This window comes from Sturnus vulgaris, chromosome 1, assembly GCF_052056855.1.
Source record: "Sturnus vulgaris isolate bStuVul1 chromosome 1, bStuVul1.hap1, whole genome shotgun sequence".
Lineage (NCBI taxonomy): Eukaryota > Metazoa > Chordata > Aves > Passeriformes > Sturnidae > Sturnus > Sturnus vulgaris.
In genome coordinates this window covers 39240734-39258745 of record NC_142243.1, presented here as the reverse complement: position 1 = coordinate 39258745, position 18012 = coordinate 39240734, and the positions used below count along the sequence as shown (strand labels likewise).

At 44.3% G+C, this 18012-nt stretch overlaps 2 protein-coding genes across 5 annotated transcripts in view; one reads left to right on the top strand and one right to left on the bottom strand.

Moving 5' to 3' along the window:
- Nucleotides 1-11: 11 nt before the first annotated feature.
- NKIRAS1 (NFKB inhibitor interacting Ras like 1) lies at nucleotides 12-14414 on the top strand. Of its 2 annotated transcripts, none has more exons than XM_014887262.2 (5): nucleotides 12-62; nucleotides 1069-1162; nucleotides 1890-2014; nucleotides 9584-9825; nucleotides 12687-14414. In XM_014887262.2, exons 3-5 carry the CDS (start codon nucleotides 1921-1923, stop codon nucleotides 12924-12926), a joined length of 576 nt encoding a protein of 191 aa, XP_014742748.1. In that variant the 5' UTR covers nucleotides 12-62; nucleotides 1069-1162; nucleotides 1890-1920; the 3' UTR covers nucleotides 12927-14414. The 2 variants fall into 2 exon arrangements, with proteins under 2 accessions (XP_014742748.1, XP_088020268.1); XM_088164142.1 differs by having other exon boundaries at nucleotides 36-62; nucleotides 1069-1181.
- A 2409-nt stretch (nucleotides 14415-16823) lies between these two features.
- UBE2E1 (ubiquitin conjugating enzyme E2 E1) overlaps nucleotides 16824-18012 on the bottom strand; it is a 45521-nt gene continuing 44332 nt past the window's right edge. For all 3 annotated transcript variants that reach the window (XM_014887257.2, XM_014887258.2, XM_014887259.2), the window contains one exon: nucleotides 16824-17757. In XM_014887257.2, the coding sequence (XP_014742743.2) occupies nucleotides 17660-17757 (98 nt within the window). In that variant the 3' untranslated portion in view covers nucleotides 16824-17659. The remainder of the gene's footprint in view (nucleotides 17758-18012) is intronic.

Genomic DNA, 18012 nt, shown 5'->3' with positions numbered 1-18012 from the left:
CAATGGGCGCCGGGGGCGGGGCGCGCGCGGGTCCGTGTGGCCGGCCGGGACGCTCGGTCCAGGTGCGCGCTCGCGGCGGGGGGCGGCCTCGGGGGCGCGCTCGGGGGCCGGGGCAGTGGGGCACGGCCCGCCTGGGGGCTGCACCTGGGGCAGGGGCAGGGCGAGATGCGGCATCCCCCCAGACACCCCCTACCCCCATTAGAGCCCCCGGTCAGGGATTGGGTGGGACTTTGCTTAGAATCCTGAAAAGAAGCTTTAAAGACAACAAAAAAATCTCTAAAATAATAATAATTTTAAAGATCGTAAGATTATGAGGAACGGCTGAGGGAGCTGGGTTTGTTTAGTTTGGAGAAGAGGAGGCTCGGGGACAACCTCATCCCTCTCTACAACTCCCTGGAAGGAGAATGTAGCGAGGTGAGGGTTGGTCTCCTCTACTGCGACTGCAGTGAGAGGACCAGAGGAAATGGCCTTCAGCTGAGACAGGGGGGACTCAGATTAGATATTAGAAGAAAATTTTTCACTGTCAGGGCAGTCAGGCACTGTAATAGGTTGCCCGGGGAGGTTGCAGAGTCACCATCCCTGGAGGGGTTTAAAAAGCGTTTGGATCTGGTGCTTCATGATGTGGTTTAGTGGTTACAGTGCTAGTTCTGAGTTGATGTTTGGACTGGATGATCTTAATTGTCTCTTCCAACCTAATGATTCTATTCTATTCTAAATAATAAGCCCTGAGGAAAAATAAAAGCCCTAAAATCAATCCTAAAATCTTTTCACTGGAGGGTAGGGAGAGGGCACCATGGAGTCCCTGGTTCTGCAGGCCCTGGCTTTACCCACTGATCTGCTCCTGTCACTGCTCCCATCCCTCCTGCATATGGCATGGCACAGGTTGAATTTGAGCGACCTGGTCTCATTGGTGGCATCCCTACCCATGGCAGGGGGCTGGAAGGAGAGGATCATTAAGCTGCCTTCCAACCCAAGCCATTCTATGATTCTTTGAGTTAGGCTTTCCCAGCCTGCAAGGCCTTTCTGCTTCCCTACCTGCGGCTGCAGGAGGACCTTTCTGTTTTTCAGTGTATGCTTTTCAGAGCACCCTGGCTTGTGAAGCATTACCTGGTTAAACTGGAATTGAAGCAGGACAACGCCAGCTCCTCCTGGTCCAGAAAAGGTACTCTTCAGCTCTCTTTGTGGGAAATGGCTCCAAACAGCAAACTGAGTCAGGGCCTGCTGCCCTGCCAGGGCTCCACTAACAGGGGGAAGTGTCCCTAGCTGCTGGATGTCTCTGGCTAGAACCAACCCTCACCCATCAAAGTGCTTTAAAGCAGACTGAAAAAACCTGCTTCTGCATTTGCTTTCCTGTGCTTCTGCCTTTAACACTCCTGTTTTGTAGTTCCTAGTCCATAAAAGCTAGAAACTTTCTGTGAGTAGAATAAAAGGGAAGGAACCACCATTTTCTTGCACTTCCAGAAGTCATCCTGGTACCATGAGATACCATCAAGCCCACTGCAAACCCAGGAAGCCCGATAACACCGTGCACACACACACACACCAACAAACACAGCCCCTGCCCTGGGGGTGTGCATGCTCCAGTGCTCCCAGCCTCCCCAAACCTGACAGCTCAAGTGTCGAGGCTGCAGGCAAGCATCAGACCACTGGCAGCAGCCTAAAACCTGAGAAAATAGTGTGGGAGGAAACTCTAGTCCTAAAAATATCAGTCGCTGGCGAGTTCTGGGAGGGAGCTGTGCCCCCGCTGCTTCACGCTTTGCCTTGCGCCTTCCGTGGGCTCAGCTCCCGCCGGTGCCCATCCCTGTGCTGTGCCAGGCTCACATCCCTGTGCCGTGCCCGGCTCACATCCCTGCGCCGTGCCCGGCTCACAGCCTCCCGTGTCTGCACAGGGCTCCGCCGTGGGACCAGCCCTTGGGAAGCATGGGAAAGGGCTACAAGGTGGTGGTTTGTGGAATGGCCTCAGTGGGAAAGACTGCGATTTTGGAGCAGCTTCTCTATGGAAAGCACACTGTTGGTGAGACATTTTTACTTTTGGGGGGAGGTTGTTTCCTTTTCTAGCATCCTGTTCGATGTGGGCCCCAAAACACCAATAATGGAGGACTGCAAACTGCGCTGAGGTGAAGGAGGAAATTAATGTGGTTTTGTGGCATCTCTGGGCTATTTTTAAATTCATAGTCCTTTGCTTATGGATTTTTAAGAGTCTTGAGAAGAACCTGTTCCATGATGTTTCCAGTAATAAAACACAAGAATGCTTAAAAAGAAACAAACACTGAAAGTAGGTGATGTGCCTGCTGCATATTTACGAAATAAATATCTTGTTCCCTGGAAGATGCTGTAGATGCCTGAAAAATAAATAGCTGTCACATGATGAGTGTAGACACTGTTTAGACTTTTGTTTCATGTTCTTAAAGCTTTATTTTGCTTGGTCTTGGCTAACATTTAATCAAAGCTCTGGAAAAAAAACCAGCACAGCTTTAGGTTCCATGTTCTGTGCTGAATTTCGAAGGCCAAGTGTCTCAGCTCTCTAAGAAATCCTCACAGGGAAAACAGACTTGACAAAGGAACAGGAGATGCCTGGTATTTGTTGTGCACAAAAGAAAGGGAATGAAGGCAAAGCAGGCACGTTTCCCTCTATTTCTACATTTGGCTTTGAAAGGAAGGGCAATGTTCATCAGGCTGACAAATTATTCCCGCCTCACCTAGAAACAAGGGGTGGCACCAGGGCTTTGACAGAAGATGTGTAGTCACTTTGCATTTTTTTTCTTGAGCCAGTAAATTAGACGTCAGGATAAGTTGTTGGATAAACACAAGGATTTCCAGCGTGGTGCTTTACAGCGCTGCACCTTTAAAATGTGTGGATGGGAGGAATTTGCTGGCAAAGCGTGATACAGAACTGTGTGCTAATACCCGTGTTTAAAAGGAGGATTTCCTCTAATGTTGCAGCAACATCTGTTTCCAGCATCCTACCGAGCACTATGCACGTAGCCCCGTGTAGCTGTCAACGTGAAGGTTGCAGAGCTTTGCAGGCTGAAGGTTTTTCCCTTTGCTATCGACCTGCCTCTCCTCTGTGCCAGGCTGGGTGACTGTCAGAGACACCCGAGCAGCATGAGCAAGGCCACGTTATTTAAATCTTATTGCCTTGCATTAATTCCTGCCTCCTATTAGCAACCCAGGCAGGAAGGATATTCGGGTGTTGCTGATCAGAGGAGCTATTTATGGAGCCAGCCATGTACGTGATTATACAACGTCATGGACACTGGCTGACATAACCAGAGGGAGGCCTCGTGCCTGGGGTTTAGCCAAGGGTGTCCCTCTGTCACTCCCAAATGCCCTGCTCCAGCTTGGCCATTGAGCAATGCAGATCTCCCCCCAGCCCCCCTGCACTTAAAAAGATCATTTTTCCTTGTCTGCAGCTCTGCTCTTATTTTTTGGAGTTACTGGTAAGGGAAGGAACAGCTGATAGCAGATGGGGAGTGCAAGGGGAGAAGGAAGAAGATAGTTTCCTGTTTTCTGTGATTTTCATCAAGTCATATTCCTAAGACATTCAGAGAACGAGGGCAAGTAGCAGAGTCAAGATCAAGATATGGAGAGGGTCATTATGGAGCTGCTGCAACCCCAAGAGTTGAGTGGCCATGGCCCAGCAACTTTGATATCCCCTGCACAGGCCATCAGGCGTGTTTGGGGGGATGGACTGATAAGCTGGTACTTTTGGCAGTCCTGCTGAGTGGTCACCATCCTCCCTGCCCCTTCCTCAGCACATAGGCAGTTGTGGCAGAGGGTGCCTGGAGTATGGGCTGGTGGAAATGGTTCCCAGAAGACCTTCAGCTACTGTTCCACTCTGTATTGATTTAACTCCTGCATTGCAGAGGCAGGATGCCATTGTGAGGATCTCACTATGCAAGGACAAAATTTGAGGAATAGTGAGTCTTTATCTGTTCCTTGGCTGAGCTGCTTTAAACTGCACAATGGTGCTACCATTGCAGGGGTGGCCCTTCCTCACATGAAACATGATTATAGGATCTTGATCCTCATTTCCCAAAGCTTGTGAGCTCCAGAAAGCTGACATGTACATCTTGGCAGTGGGCCTTTTTGGCCGGAGGCAAGAAGGGACTAGTGTGTTTGCTGAAAGCTTATTCAGAGCCAACCAGCAAGGGAGCTCACCGGGCATGGCAACATGGACACAAGCTGTTTCAAAACCTGTGCTTCCTGACTGACGTCAGGAGCAGCTCTGCATCCGCTCCAAGGGCCCAGGAGCCGTGGGGAGGATGGCCGAGCCAACACAGGGACTCTTTCCTTTCTGATGGCAGGCACATCCTCCTCTCAGTGACAAGAGGCACGCTAGAACTTGGTTGGAGGCTCAGAGCACAAGGTCTGCTGCCATTCTCCGAGGTGTTGCAGCCACTGTCACAAGGGCATCTGCCTGGCTGTAAATCAGCCACGAGTCTGTCGATGCTCAGTGCCTCCTGTTGACTTTCCTGTAAAAAGGAGTGGTGGCACAGCTGCTGTCAGGGAATTAGAGTCCTTAGAAGTTTCATGCTGCTGTGTAAAGCCCTTGGCTTTGAGCCTCTGCTCCTGGTGAGTTTGTAGTGGGGCTCTAAATCCAGTGGCACCGTTTCTTTTCCTAGAAAAACATGCACCTTCAGGTCTCCCTGGCTTGTCATGGGTGAAGTTTCTAAGTGCCACTGTTACTTACATAGTCAGCAGCTAACACTCTTGCACAGACACTAAGATTGCTTGAGGTCAAAGAGGAAAAAGTACTCAGGAAAGAGAGATACCCTGAAAAAGAACTATCTGTGTCCCTATAGCATGGGAGCAGCAATGTCTGGTATTGGATTTTGTGCTAGGCTTTAAACTGCAAGGGAATTTGTGTGCTTGTGTCCCAAGATGGGAAAGGAGAAGGCAAATAGATGAGAGAAACTCTCAGAGCCACGTAAAATAATGTAGCTATTGCATGGCTGACACTCTCACCAAACTAATACAAGGAATTAGAAAAAAACAAAAGGAAATGTTTGAAATGGGTGCAGATTTAGCATTGAGTCATGTAGGAACTGCCATAGGTCAGGGCAAATAGTTGTTAAGGATATGTGTGTGGTAGGTATACTGCAGTGTGCCCAGGTGGCCAAGAAGGCTGATGGCAGCCTTGCCTGTATCAAAAATGGTGTGACCAGCAGGGCCAGAGCAGTGATTGTCCCCTTGAGCTCACCACTGATGAGGCAGCACCTTGAATCTTGTGTTCAGTTTTGAGATTCTTTCTACAAGAAAGATGTTGAGGGGCTGGAGTGGGTTCAGAGAAGGGAAATTAAGCTGAAATTAAGAAGGGAAGGGTCTGGTGCACTGCTGTGATGAGGAGCAGCTGAGGGAGCTGGGGGTGTTCAGCCCAGAGAAAAGGAGGCTCCAAAGGGGGAACCTTATTGCTCTCTGCAGATGGGGGTCAGTCTATTCTCCCATATAACAAACAACAGGACAAGAGGAAATGGCCTCAAGTTGTGCCAGGGGAGGTTTAGATTGGATATTAGGAAAAATGTCTTCACTGACAGGGTGTTTAGGCATTGGAGCAGGCTGCCCAGGGAAGTGGTGGAATCACCATTCCTGGAAGTGTTGAAAAACCATGTAGCTATGGCACCTGGGGACATGGTTTTGTGGTGTACTTGGCAGTGCTGATTGAACAGTTTGACTCAATGATCTTAGAAATCTTTTTCAGCCTTAGCTGTTCTCTGATTCTGTGATTGCCTGGTACTTGGGAAGATCTCCCTTTTTGTGACTCAAGTGTTGTGTTCTTCCTCCAACTTCTCTTGCTGTCCTGAAGAAAGAGGGGTCAGTCTTACCTCCTTGGTCATGAAAAGCCAGCCTTGACTGGCAGCAGAAGATTGTCCCACTAAGTACCTGTGGTAGCTGGCACTGCTTGGCCTGACCTCTCTTGACCAGGTTCGGAGGCTTAGTTTTTGGCACAGGACATGTCTGTAAAGAGGATGGGTGTTTTTCCTTGAACAGTGTTCCTGTTCAGTGATGCTGCACAAAGGAGTCTTCCTTCTGCCCTTAAAATATTTCTGGCCTCTCAGCCTATACTAAAGCTTATCAGCTCAACAGGAGGAGATGAGAACTCTCCCTTGTAGGAAACTTATCTCTGCCTCCTGGCTGTGTAAATACCTGGTATGGTCAGGTTATTCATAAGCAACTGCTTGAGATCCGCTTACTAGCTAGGAATGAAAACACCATATATTACTGTGGTAGAAGGCATAATGAGAGAAATTGCCTCTCTTGTTCCAGCTGGAGGGATTTGGGGTTTTGGCTTTCACACTGTGAATGTGGAGGCTAATTAACCTAATTATGCATTCATAGAATCATAGAATGGTTTGTGTTGGAAGGGACCTCAAAGATCATCTCCTTCCAACCCCCTTGCCATGGGCAGAGACACCTTTTTATATCTTCACTTATTAAATTAAAATTACCTGGTGATAGAGGTGCAGCCAGCTTTGCATTTTAGAAATAGATGAAAATGGAACTGAATGTATGTCAATGAGGGTCACAACCTGGCTATTTGTTGGTGGGACCAGTACTTCCCTAGCAGCTAAATCTAAACAGATTAGCTCCTCTTGAGGTTGGTCCAGCTCTTTCCCAAGTCAGGGATCCTCTGATACACTGTCTTTTTAAATCTAAATAAGAAAAGCCTGTTACTCTGTAGTTTACTAACAGAAGGAATTGCAAGTTTTAGGAGGTCTTTGCTGAATTCCTCTGGAAAAATGGAAAAAAAGATTACACAGGAGATCTTCAAAAGTATTTAAGAAGACATAGAATTTGTACTGCATTAATGTTCAAGATCCAACTGGGTACTTTGAAATTCCAGCCCTCTTGAAATTTGGATTTACTTAGGTATTTGCAGTCTATCTGCTGTGCCTAGCCTGTGTGTGGAGTATTCATTAGTATATTGAGCCTTTTCTTTTCCTCATTGGGAAGCCACAAGGGGTTGGAACAACACCCAATTTATGACTGAGGCTTCCCATTGCAGTTCCTCTGTGGCAGCACTCGGTAAAAAACAAAGACCTTTCTGCCTCTCCTAAGATTTTCACCAGCTGAATAAGTGCTAGAGAGTGGCATCACTTCTGTCTATTCCTCCTTTCCCTCTCCAACTTTTTTGTATCTTTTATATCTAAAGTCATGAAAGGAAGTGTGACACTGGGCACTATCTTGGTAGTTCCCCTTCACCCCTCTAACTTCTGAACCTGAAAGCTGGCCCACTGTAATGCTCTGCTCCATGGAAAAACTACTCAAGCTGGCAGTAGTCTGCAGGACAGTAACTTCTTAGCACAAGCTGTCCTTGCCCACCCAGGTAGAGATGGTGGAAGGATGCCTGGGGATGCCAGTAAAGGGAAGGTGAAGCAGGATCTTTGTGGCAGGGAGGATGGGATGGTGCCAGCACCTTTCTAGGACACTGACTAGTGTTGCTTCTCTTACAATAACTTGCCTGACTCATGTCTGAATGGAGACCTAGGAAGTATTTGAATGGGATACTACTAACAAGAAGTGTAAACATCATTGTCAGCAAGATGTGGCTGGTACATGGTCTGGGCTTTAGGAGCAGGACCTAGAATAAACTGACACAGGTATTTCTAAAAATTATCTATGTTTACTTAGGAAACTGCTTGCATATATTCCCTCCCTCAGTGCATGTAGGTGAAATTTCACCTCTGGAATCTGATACTGGTGCATAAATTTCAGCTCCCCCTAAGTGCCCTCCCTATTTCACATCAAAATTTGTTGCTCTATTCTGCTAAGTCCCAGGTCTTAAATTTTTCTCTTCGTTTTTAAATAGGGTGTTAAAAGACATACTTTTCACTGCTGCTTTTAATGCCGTTAGGAAGAGACTGTCACAGGATAATATGGGTATGTTAGAGGCTGTTGAATTACTGTACAATATTATTTGTTGCTGTTAAAAAAAGAAAACGTAGGTATTTATGGTTCTTTCCTTCTTGCCAAAGCTATATTTACTGATTTCAGATATTTCCTTGACCTGCCTGTACAATGCAACAAGGCAGAGCGAGAATATTGTGCTGTGCCTAAACAGGAGTGCTATATCCAGAAGGGGCTTTGTTACTACCTCAGTCTTTAAAAATGCCCCTTTAACACATTCTACAATCACACAGGATGCATTTGTGCTTCCTCTTTTTATTAACCTTTGCTTTGTCCTTCTGTTCTTAGTTTTCTCCCACACATTAGCATGGCTATATTTGGAGGTGAGATAAATTAAATCTTTGGAAACCTAATAAGAGTTTGATCTATGAAGACTGCACAGAGAGGGGCAAAAAGAACAGCTTATGCCATTTTCCTGCACAGGAATGCTGCATACATCACAGGAAGCCATCAGTGTGGGTGGAATGCTTTAGCTTGTTTGTCAATGTGAAGTGTTTTGAATAGTGTCATTGAATATAGCAAAATCCTTATTTTCATAGGCCAGATAATCCTTTGTGTTTTCTTAAACAATACACTAACATGGTCCCTTTTTGGCAGACAAAGAAAATAAAGCAGGACTCATTATTGTAGTCCTGCACCAGCAAACAAATAGGAGTGCAGTGGAGGCAAAAACGTGGGTTGCAGAGGGCTTATAGGAATATTTAAAACCAACTCTGAAAGTGACCCAGCTACGCTATACACAGATTGTTTTGACCTGTAACCTTACGCACCTGCATCCAGGAGGAACACAAAGCTAAGGTGATTTATGTGTTTTCAGGTTTGGCTTAGGAAAAATAATTTTAATTAGTTCAAATCAAGCTGCCTGGAATTACCTCACACTTACCTAGTGGAGAGGAGGAGGGAAGGAGGGCCAGTATGCAGATAGTCAGGGTGGCACAGGTGATACATATACGAAAGCTTGTTACCTTGTGCATGCTCTTGCCTTGCAGTAAATTAACTTGTTCCTATTAGCAGTCTGAGTCATTTTAAAACCCTAAGGGGTGAAAAAACCTCACAGTGTATTTGAGTAAATATACTATGCAACTTTGTTTGCCTGCAAACACCCCCTTTCCTTTCTGGCTTAATTTCACATATTGGTTAGTTATACCACCAATGTACATTCATTTCCAGAATTATTCCTTTGGCTCCTTTCTGCTTCTGCCTCATTATGAGGAGGCTTAAGATGTTAGTACTTGACTATCTGGTGTTCCCTGGCTGTTGCTCCAAAAGAGTATGTTTGGGCAGGCTCGTTTTGCAGCATGTTTTGCACAGAACTGGTACAACTGGGTGGTTGGAATTTGGAAAACTTGGGAGGAGAGCATATATCTTATCCTATTCTGAATGTGCCTGTTGTATAGATTAATTTTACAGGTATGATCATGTGCTTACATGTTAATGCATTTACAGTTAATGTGCTTACACGTTAATGTATTTTCACTATTGGAAATAGTTAGTGCAGTCATCTATGAATACAGCCCTCCATGGAGATGCCAGGCAAGGTCAAGGCCTGGTGAAGTCACTCTGTAAAACACTCACTGAAAGCTACTGTGGGGCAAAATTCTGCTGCCCTGCAAAGAATTCTTACAGGGAGGCTGTACTTAGAGCAGTGGAACAATCCTGCTTGTTTTCCAAACAGGCTTAGAGGAGGGTGCCACAATGGAAGATGTGTATTTGGCATCGGTGGAGACAGACCGAGGAGTGAAGGAACAGTTGCGGCTCTATGACACCAGGGGTCTGCAGGAGGGCGTGGAATTGCCCAAGCACTATTTCTCTGTGGCTGACGGCTTCGTCCTGGTGTACGCCGTGACCAGCCTCGAATCGTTCCAAAGAGTCGAACTGCTCAAAAAGGAGATCGACGTCTTCAGGGACAAAAAGGAGGTAAATGCATAGTTGGCTAAATGCTGCATCAGTGACAGGAAGTTAAGGTCGCAAAGCCCAGCTTTTGTTTCTGTAACGCCGGGGACAAAGGAAAATTAATGTACCCACAGCCTTGGGCAACCCAGCAAGGAGGAGGCCTTCACATGCCAGCGAAGCATAGCATGCAGATCATGCAAAAGAATGCTTTTTTGTTTTGTTTTTTTTTTTTCCTCCTTATTTTCTCTACTACAACTAAAATTCACTCAGCTGAATGCACCAGCCAGGACACTTATGACTAATAAAACATATGGTCTACAGCAGTGCAGCTCATGTTTTTTTAGATATTGTACAGGGGAAGTCAAGTGCATAGAATAATATAACGAAGAGCATTATCTTTGTTTGTTTTGTATTCATGTACTTGATGGCTTACAAACTAGTGTAATTGACAATGGGTCTCCCAGACATTAGTCAATTGGCAAAGCAGCTTTAATGTATTTTAACAACCATATTGAATCAATTCAATTGTGTGAAATGACTACGCTATTTTCCCTTAGAAAGCAGCTAGTGTTTTCAGCTGACAGTGTTCCAGCTTAGCTAAACAAATATAACTTGCATGTGGCATTAGCATTACAGCTTTTCCTACAGTATCTATATTCTGGAGTAATTTTCCCTGTTAATTGTCTTTAGCCTATAGCTTTCCAAATGCATGTTTTATGCAGTTTAAAATAAAAAAAAAAACTGCACAAAGATTTAATTGGATAATGGTAGGGAGACACTGCAAAAATGTAACTTGTTTTGTACTGATGGCACACAGGGTGGTGGAGGAAGGCAGGCTCAAGTTTGACGGCAGACGAATGTGCAGTCACAGGAGAGGTATGTTAGGTGGTAGGGCTGGCGTGAGCTGCAGACTGTCACGTATATCAGGGATACACGACTCAAGCACAATTCCCCTTCAGGGCAAGGAAAGGTGGACAAGCAGGTAATTTTTCCCAGGCACTGTGTTTTGTGATGGCCCTGATTTGGTACTATACAGCATGTTGTAATGTAGGGAGGGAGTCACAGCCCCAACAGGATCTGTGTCCTGCTCATCTGTGTTACCTGTCAGAGCTCTTCTCCCTCATTGCATGCAGGTATTTTAGAAAACAGACAATTTGCTTGTCCTTTTGGAGAGCTTAAAATTGTGATTTTGACTGAGGATAGCATAGTTTAAAAAGTTGTGGCCACAGTAATATGGATAAAGTAGCTTTCATTCCTGTGATTTCCATTTAAAAATAGGCTTTAAAGTGTACAAGGTGAGATCAGGAGTCCTACCTTAAGGTAACTGTTAATCAGCAGATTAATGATTGAGTCTGTGACTTAAAGTCTGGGCTGTGCTAGAATGAATTCAGTACTGAATTGGGGATGTATCTCCACACATGGTCCTTCTGAGCTGGCAGAACTTCAACTTGTTGAGTGGCACAGTCCCCTGTTGTGTGGCAGATGACAGAAAGCACTGATGGCTGGTTCCTTGTCTCTGCTGGCTGTGGCGGCTCTCCAGCACGCACCTTAAAGCCTGGCCAAATTTTATACTAAATAGAGGTTTTGTTCTGTTACACTGACAGACCTTTGCCGTAGCTAAAATTCAGCTGGAGCATGCGGGAAATACACATGAAGATTTTAGCTTCTTTCAAAACCCTCACACAGGGGGAAAAAAACCCCTAAGCAGCATTTTTCCAAACACCCTGGACTGCTGTAGAAAAGAAAGGAAGCCTCAGACCTCACAGGAACAGGATGAACATCTCTAGCTGGAAAGAAGCAGAAGGCATTCTGGAGTTAGCCTGATGAACAGGAAAGAGCAAGCAGGTGTGGCCACAGCAAACCCCACAAATCATCAGCAAGAGAGGACTTTATCTCTTGATCTTTGTCAAACCACTAGTGTAGAGATGAAAACAGAGTTTGATTAAAGACCTTGAACTAAAAATGTAGGCATGATTTCCCCTAAGAGCTGGTGCTGGTAAAGCATTTTTAGAAAACAGTTAACTTATAATAAGGAGGAGCAGTAGCTTCACGTGGCCAGCACTGCCTTTGGCACTTTCTAGAGCTGAAGCACTGGGAAGGCTTCATGCACTTACTGAGCTCAGCCACTGGACTATCTGGGTGATACACAAGTCACTTGATGGAGCCTTACAACTGCAGATCTGAGTTGATACCACTGTGCTGCTCTCCTTAGCTAACCAGCTGCTCTTGAAACTGCTCCCCTGAGGATGCTGCTGGTTCTTATCTGCCCCTCTCAGCAGACTGTCCCCTTCAGTCCTTTGGGTGGCTGTTGGTGCCTGGGGCTGGGCAGCCAGCAGGGCTGAGCTGGGAAAGGGGCCCCATAGCCCAGCCTGCCCAGGCTGCTGGCATGGTTGGCTTTATTTATACTGCAGGATGGGGCTTGGGAAAGAAACAAACAGGGCAAAATCCACCACTGTGGGATCCAGGCTTTCTTTGCTGCTCTGCATTTTTTCATCTCTCAAGCATCTGCTGCTGTGACCTACTCGGATGTCATGCTCTTATCATTTGTCTAGGGCAGCTCAAGTGCCAAGTAAGTGGAGAATAGGGCTGTTTAACTTTGGATCTCTTGGGTATTGTTTTCCTTCAAGCAATCATTGAGGGCGGGGAGTGGGGTGTCAAGAAGGGGAAGTGCTGCATATCCTATAATTAAAACAAGCTTCCAACCCATAAGTAGATGAGGCTAATTCAAATCCCAGACCCTGATCTTTCAAACTACATGCAACTTACCTTGTGCCAGTGCTGTTACAGAACAAGTCTGAACTGTGTTGCTACTTGCCCGCTGTTTAAAAGGATTGTGACTGGTGGATGGTTTTGGTATAAAGCTCATCCTCTTGTTTGGTTTGTAGGTTGCAGTTATTGTCTTGGGAAACAAAACTGACCTCCTGGACCAAAGGCAAGTGGAAACAGAAGCAGCACAGCAATGGGCAAGGACTGAGAAAGTGAGACTGTGGGAAGTGACTGTGACAGATCGGAAAACACTGCTTGAACCCTTCACCTTCTTAGCTAGCAAGCTCTCCCAGTCCCAGAACAAATCAACATTTCCCTTGCCTGGAAGGAAGAGCAAAGGGAATAACTGTGAAAACTAGACTAGCTTAGCATTGTCTCCTGCTGCCAGGTCACAGTCTAAGTCCTTTTTGTGCCATTTGCTTCTTGCAGTTTCACTTAAAGCAATAATACCATTCAGCAATAAAATCAGCAAGTTTATAGCTAAGAAGTATCCTTCCTTCTCACAGACTTGGCTTGAAAAAGCTGCTGGTGACAAAGCCTCAAAAAGCACTTTATGAGGGCAGTTATTTTGCAACCAGGGTTATGGAGGAGGAAGGGATAGATGGATACCTCTCTAGCAGAGGCTTTTACTATGCCTGGATACAGCCATGTTGAGGGACAAATTAACAAGCTTACCAGTATATAATCCTCCTGCAGATCTATAGCCTGTAGTCACAAAAAGTATTAGCTGCAATAAAGCATTCAATTTGGAAAGGTGATATATTTGAAATGGCAACAGTTTTTACCTTGACTTTAAACAGGGCCACAGGGCTTTTTGATGCTGCAAGAAGCTGAGATCAGTTTCTTGCTGTAGGAGAAGGGTATGGAACAGGAGAAACAGTTAGATTTAGCCACTGATGTTCTGCAAGTGTCTGGAAGGAAAAAACCCCAACAAAATCATAAAAGAAACACTATTCACATCTTCTGATAATTACCCCAACATGTACCTTGTCAACAAAGTCTAGTAAGCAGTGCTTTCAGGTCAGGAATTCATTTGTAGAAACCAGAAAAGCTCTCAGAGCACTCACTGATTGAACAACAACCTAAGGACAACATAGCTGTGGGTTTGTTCCAGCATATCCACTACAAATCAGTCACATTGCCATAGGTGGTAATTTTACTAAGAATTGTATTTTGTATTTTGTATGCAGGAGGCATTGCTGGGCTCTGCTTAGGGCATGCTTACCTGGCTGCTAAGGCAAGCTGCAGCAATCCACCCTCCCTAGGCCAGATAATAACTGGTACAAAGTGCTGTATGACTGCAGGTAGGGGCTAAGGAGGGTAGGAGGCTGCCTTTTTGGAGACATCCCTGTGGCAAATAGCCAGAAATTCCTGAACAAACGGCCCCGGTCTTCATGCGCTGCACATGGTCTGGCTGCAGGAGCACAACTGCATGTGCTGTGTTTGGCTCAACAATGGCAAACCTGTGTGCTGTAGGAATCTGCTGTACCAGGCCAGTCTGGCAGTAAACTGAACAAAAGGGGATATATAGAGTGACAGAATGAGTAACTTTTCCCAGACACGAAGGCCAGTTTTTGGCATCTAACAACCTCCTGTACTAATTGATCCTAGTTTTTCTTTATATTTGAAGGCAAGAGCAGGGAAAGGGAGTGAAGTACTGTTTCTGCATTTTCCACTAAACTAATCCTCTTTTGAACAAATACTGAGAATTTCACTGTGAATCAGCAAAACCACAAGCAATATTTGCACTGTCATATCATAACTGCTAAATAGTGTGCTTAATGATCACAATTAAGCTCATAGTATCGCTCTTCCTGAATACTGATTAATAAAGCCTGTCAGCATTATTAAAGTCTCTTAGCATTATTAATGTCAGAGCAGTAGTACACTTCACTAAAAATTAAGCAGGAATCCCTACATTATAATGAAGGTAGACGAAACTGTTTATGTGTTTGCTCAATATAGTTTGAATTGCTGTGGCCAAGGAGTAAGATAAGAGAGCAATTATGAATGAGCAAGCTCTTGTAATGCCCTGCTAGGAACATACAATTGTTTCCATTGCAACATTGCAGCTGAGTAAGCACTATAGCACGACCTCCCCCCACCTGGCCAGTAATAGTCATTGTCCCCAGCGATGCTGCAGGATGACACTCCCTCCTCACTCATTTCCTCCTGAACACACGTGTACTCCAGGCTTGTTCCTGCCCAGAAGACTCCGTATCTGCCTGCATGCTTGGGAAGTGGAGGTGACTTCAGAGAAGCAGTGGTTCATCTCCTCACTGCAACCTCTCACCAAGGAACAGGTCATGTTCCTCTTCTTCAGCTCTGCAAGTCCCTTCTTCTGGAAGGGACTTTGAAATCAGCCTTGGATCAATCAAAGTGAAGATGTCTACTAACAGCACATCACTAAAGCTGACCCAAGAGGCAAGGAAGGGTGTGCAGGTTGACAAGTCCGAGTGAACTTAGAATGCCTGGAGATGGAAAGAATGGGGACGACTGGTTTCTTTCCAGCTCTGCATGCTGCAGACTCGATGCCAATTCTTCTGCCAAGACTGATGTCACCTGTAGGCTGCCAGAGCTGTGCAGTGCAAGTGTAGCTTGCTCACTTGCTCCACTGGACTCCTAGGACTTGACAATGTTTTACGACAGGCAAGAGAAACAATATCTTCTAAATTACTAAGGCCGTTTTTTCAAAATAGTCTACATAACACAAACACATTTTCTTTGATTTGGCTAAATTTAGAGTTTAGAACATTCGAAGCATTTATACTACAAAAAATCACCACCCACTGTTTTCTTTCATCAACTTATTCTGATGTTTTTCTAAATATCATAGTGTTTTACTGACAAGTGATGGAAAATCTAGTGTCTCCTCTGCAAATGATATGCACATAGTGGCTGGTACTGAGTAAAAATGAAACTTGCTGTAGTGGAGTTTTACATAGGGTGAATAAGTAAAGTACAGAGTATAATGTAGTAGCTAATGGGCAGAACATTTATTTTGTTCTTACTGCTCCACTGACTCAAACTCTGTTCCAGGTCACTGGGATCACTTACCTTCTGCAAAACCAGAGCTCCTTTACAAGATAATGGAGAAAAAAATATTATAAAGAAGAAAAACAAATTAGTCAACTAAACCATCTTTCTCTGTTCCTCTACAGCCTCTTAGCCTGCCGAATAAACACTCTACAAATCAGTCGCCCCCACCAGTTACAACAGTTAATTTGACGTGTCCTGGTGGCACAAAGCAAGAAGCTGGCAAAAGCCTACTGCGATTAAGCCATTCACCTCTTTACTCAGCAGAGGAGATGGAAAGATTACCAGAGATGCTCCTAGTGTGATGTAGCTATATACCAAACAGGCAAACAGCTGAGGGAGCTCATACACCAAAACATGCACTGTGTCAAATGGCAGCAGTTCAGCCGGATGAGGGTATGGTGCTACTACCCACCCAGCAAAGGAAAGGACATCCCTAATTAACAGATTGCTTTGGACCAAGTTAGATTTGCTCTGTATCTTCTAGATAGGAAAAGAAGTATGTAAATGAAATATATACAGAATTCATTTTAAAGTACTAAACCGAATCCAAGAGTGCAGATTACCACTCATTCACAAGAATGTCGTGAGGTGAAGCACTCACCATGTGAAAATGAATCTGTGCTTCCGGCCTTTACCTTAAGGGAGTGGTCAGAAATGCCATATCCACAAGCAATTGCCCTGTTGCTACACACCTCAATGTAAACACTATGTCTCTAGGAGATAATCTTTATAGGTAGTTAAAGGATCTATAGATACTCCTTTACGGTGTTGTCTGCTACCTTACCAGGACATGATTCCTTCTCTTCCAAGTGTGAATAGACCACTCCACCAGAAAAGTATCAAGACATTAATTTCTTGCTTTTATTTCCTGCCTCTTTCCCTTCCAGATAGCTTACACTTTTTCTGGTTGTACTTTCAAACAATATGCCAGTCCTGCAGAAGAAAGGCTGTGAAAACTTAAGCTAAAAAGTAAGTATCGTGGACTCTGTGGCAAGTTACCTCCTCATGGCCAGGTCCCTGCACAACATTTAGTGAATGGTTGTGAAGGCCTTATGCTGTCATTCATTGCACGGTTGTCTAGAACTGTCTTCTTAAAATAGCAGCAGTCAGTGCACTCACCTGCAGATCTGCTTGTCCTTAACCACAGCATAAATCCTTCAAAGTATACAGAGACACCATTCTGGCAAAATGACAAAGCAAGGGACTAAGCAGAAATCTTTTCTTCTTCTTTTTTTTAAACATCTTTTTATTAGCACAGTAACAAATGCAGACTTATGTAGCCCACAACATACAACCAATCCACTGAGTGACTCCTATTCCACACCTTACAGTTAAACAGCTTAAGGTATTTCACTACAGGTTACCGTAAGTCCTGATTAAACCCTTTATTCTTTTCACAAAGATAGATTGGCTTATAAAATAATACATTAACTACTTCTCATTTCATATATGAGGCCATATATCCACCTCTCCATATCACAGATAATGAGATGACAGTCTTTAGAAAGGATTTGTTAAATACCAATGTGCCCTCCATAGGGAAAAAAACCCAATCCCAACATCTTTAACATCTTTTTACAAAAAAAAAGAAAAAAAAAGAAAAAAAAAAGAAACTCAACCCAGAACAAAATAAATCCCTCAAACCCAAACAAACACAAAGCAAAAACAGTGTGTAGAGTCTTGAAAGGACTTTTACATAAATGTCAACCTATGTACCTGTACAAAATTAAGCTGTTTTAATCTTTTACATATTGCAAGCAAACTGAAAACCAAAGAAGTCTAAGAAGTTTACATTCTTCTCGGTACTATATGTGAGCTAATATTGCTGAACTAATTACAGTCTTAAAGTATGCTATTCCAAATCCTAGCTGTCTACTGTAGCAAGATACCTTAAGTTACAACAACAAAATCTTAAGAAATAAAAGACTGAATAAAATCTGTTATAGAAATACCCTACTCTTTACCAGCACCCTCCCTCCCCCCACCCCTTCAAAATCATAAGCAGCTCTTTCCATCACAGACAAATAATGTAAGAGTTTGACGAAAATCCAATTTATGTAGCGTATCTTTTGGTCCATTGTCTGGCCATTCTGTCATGCTCTGCTCTGTTAGTCATATACTGAGTGGCAATGCTTCCAACCAGAGGGTCAGCTGAAAAGGAAACACAGTGCTTATTTCAGACAAGTTACTGAATAAAAACTTTTAAATAAAGCTGAAGTGTGAATTTCATACAAGGCAAACACACAGGTAAGGTACGCTGCAACAACGTAAACATACTGAATTGATGATGTGTATCTTCTTTGATTTAGTGTATTTATGGTGATGTACTAATCTGTAATTTAATGCCAATAAAGTGAAATGCCAATAAAGTTTTAAGAAGTTTAAGACACAACAATCAGTCATATT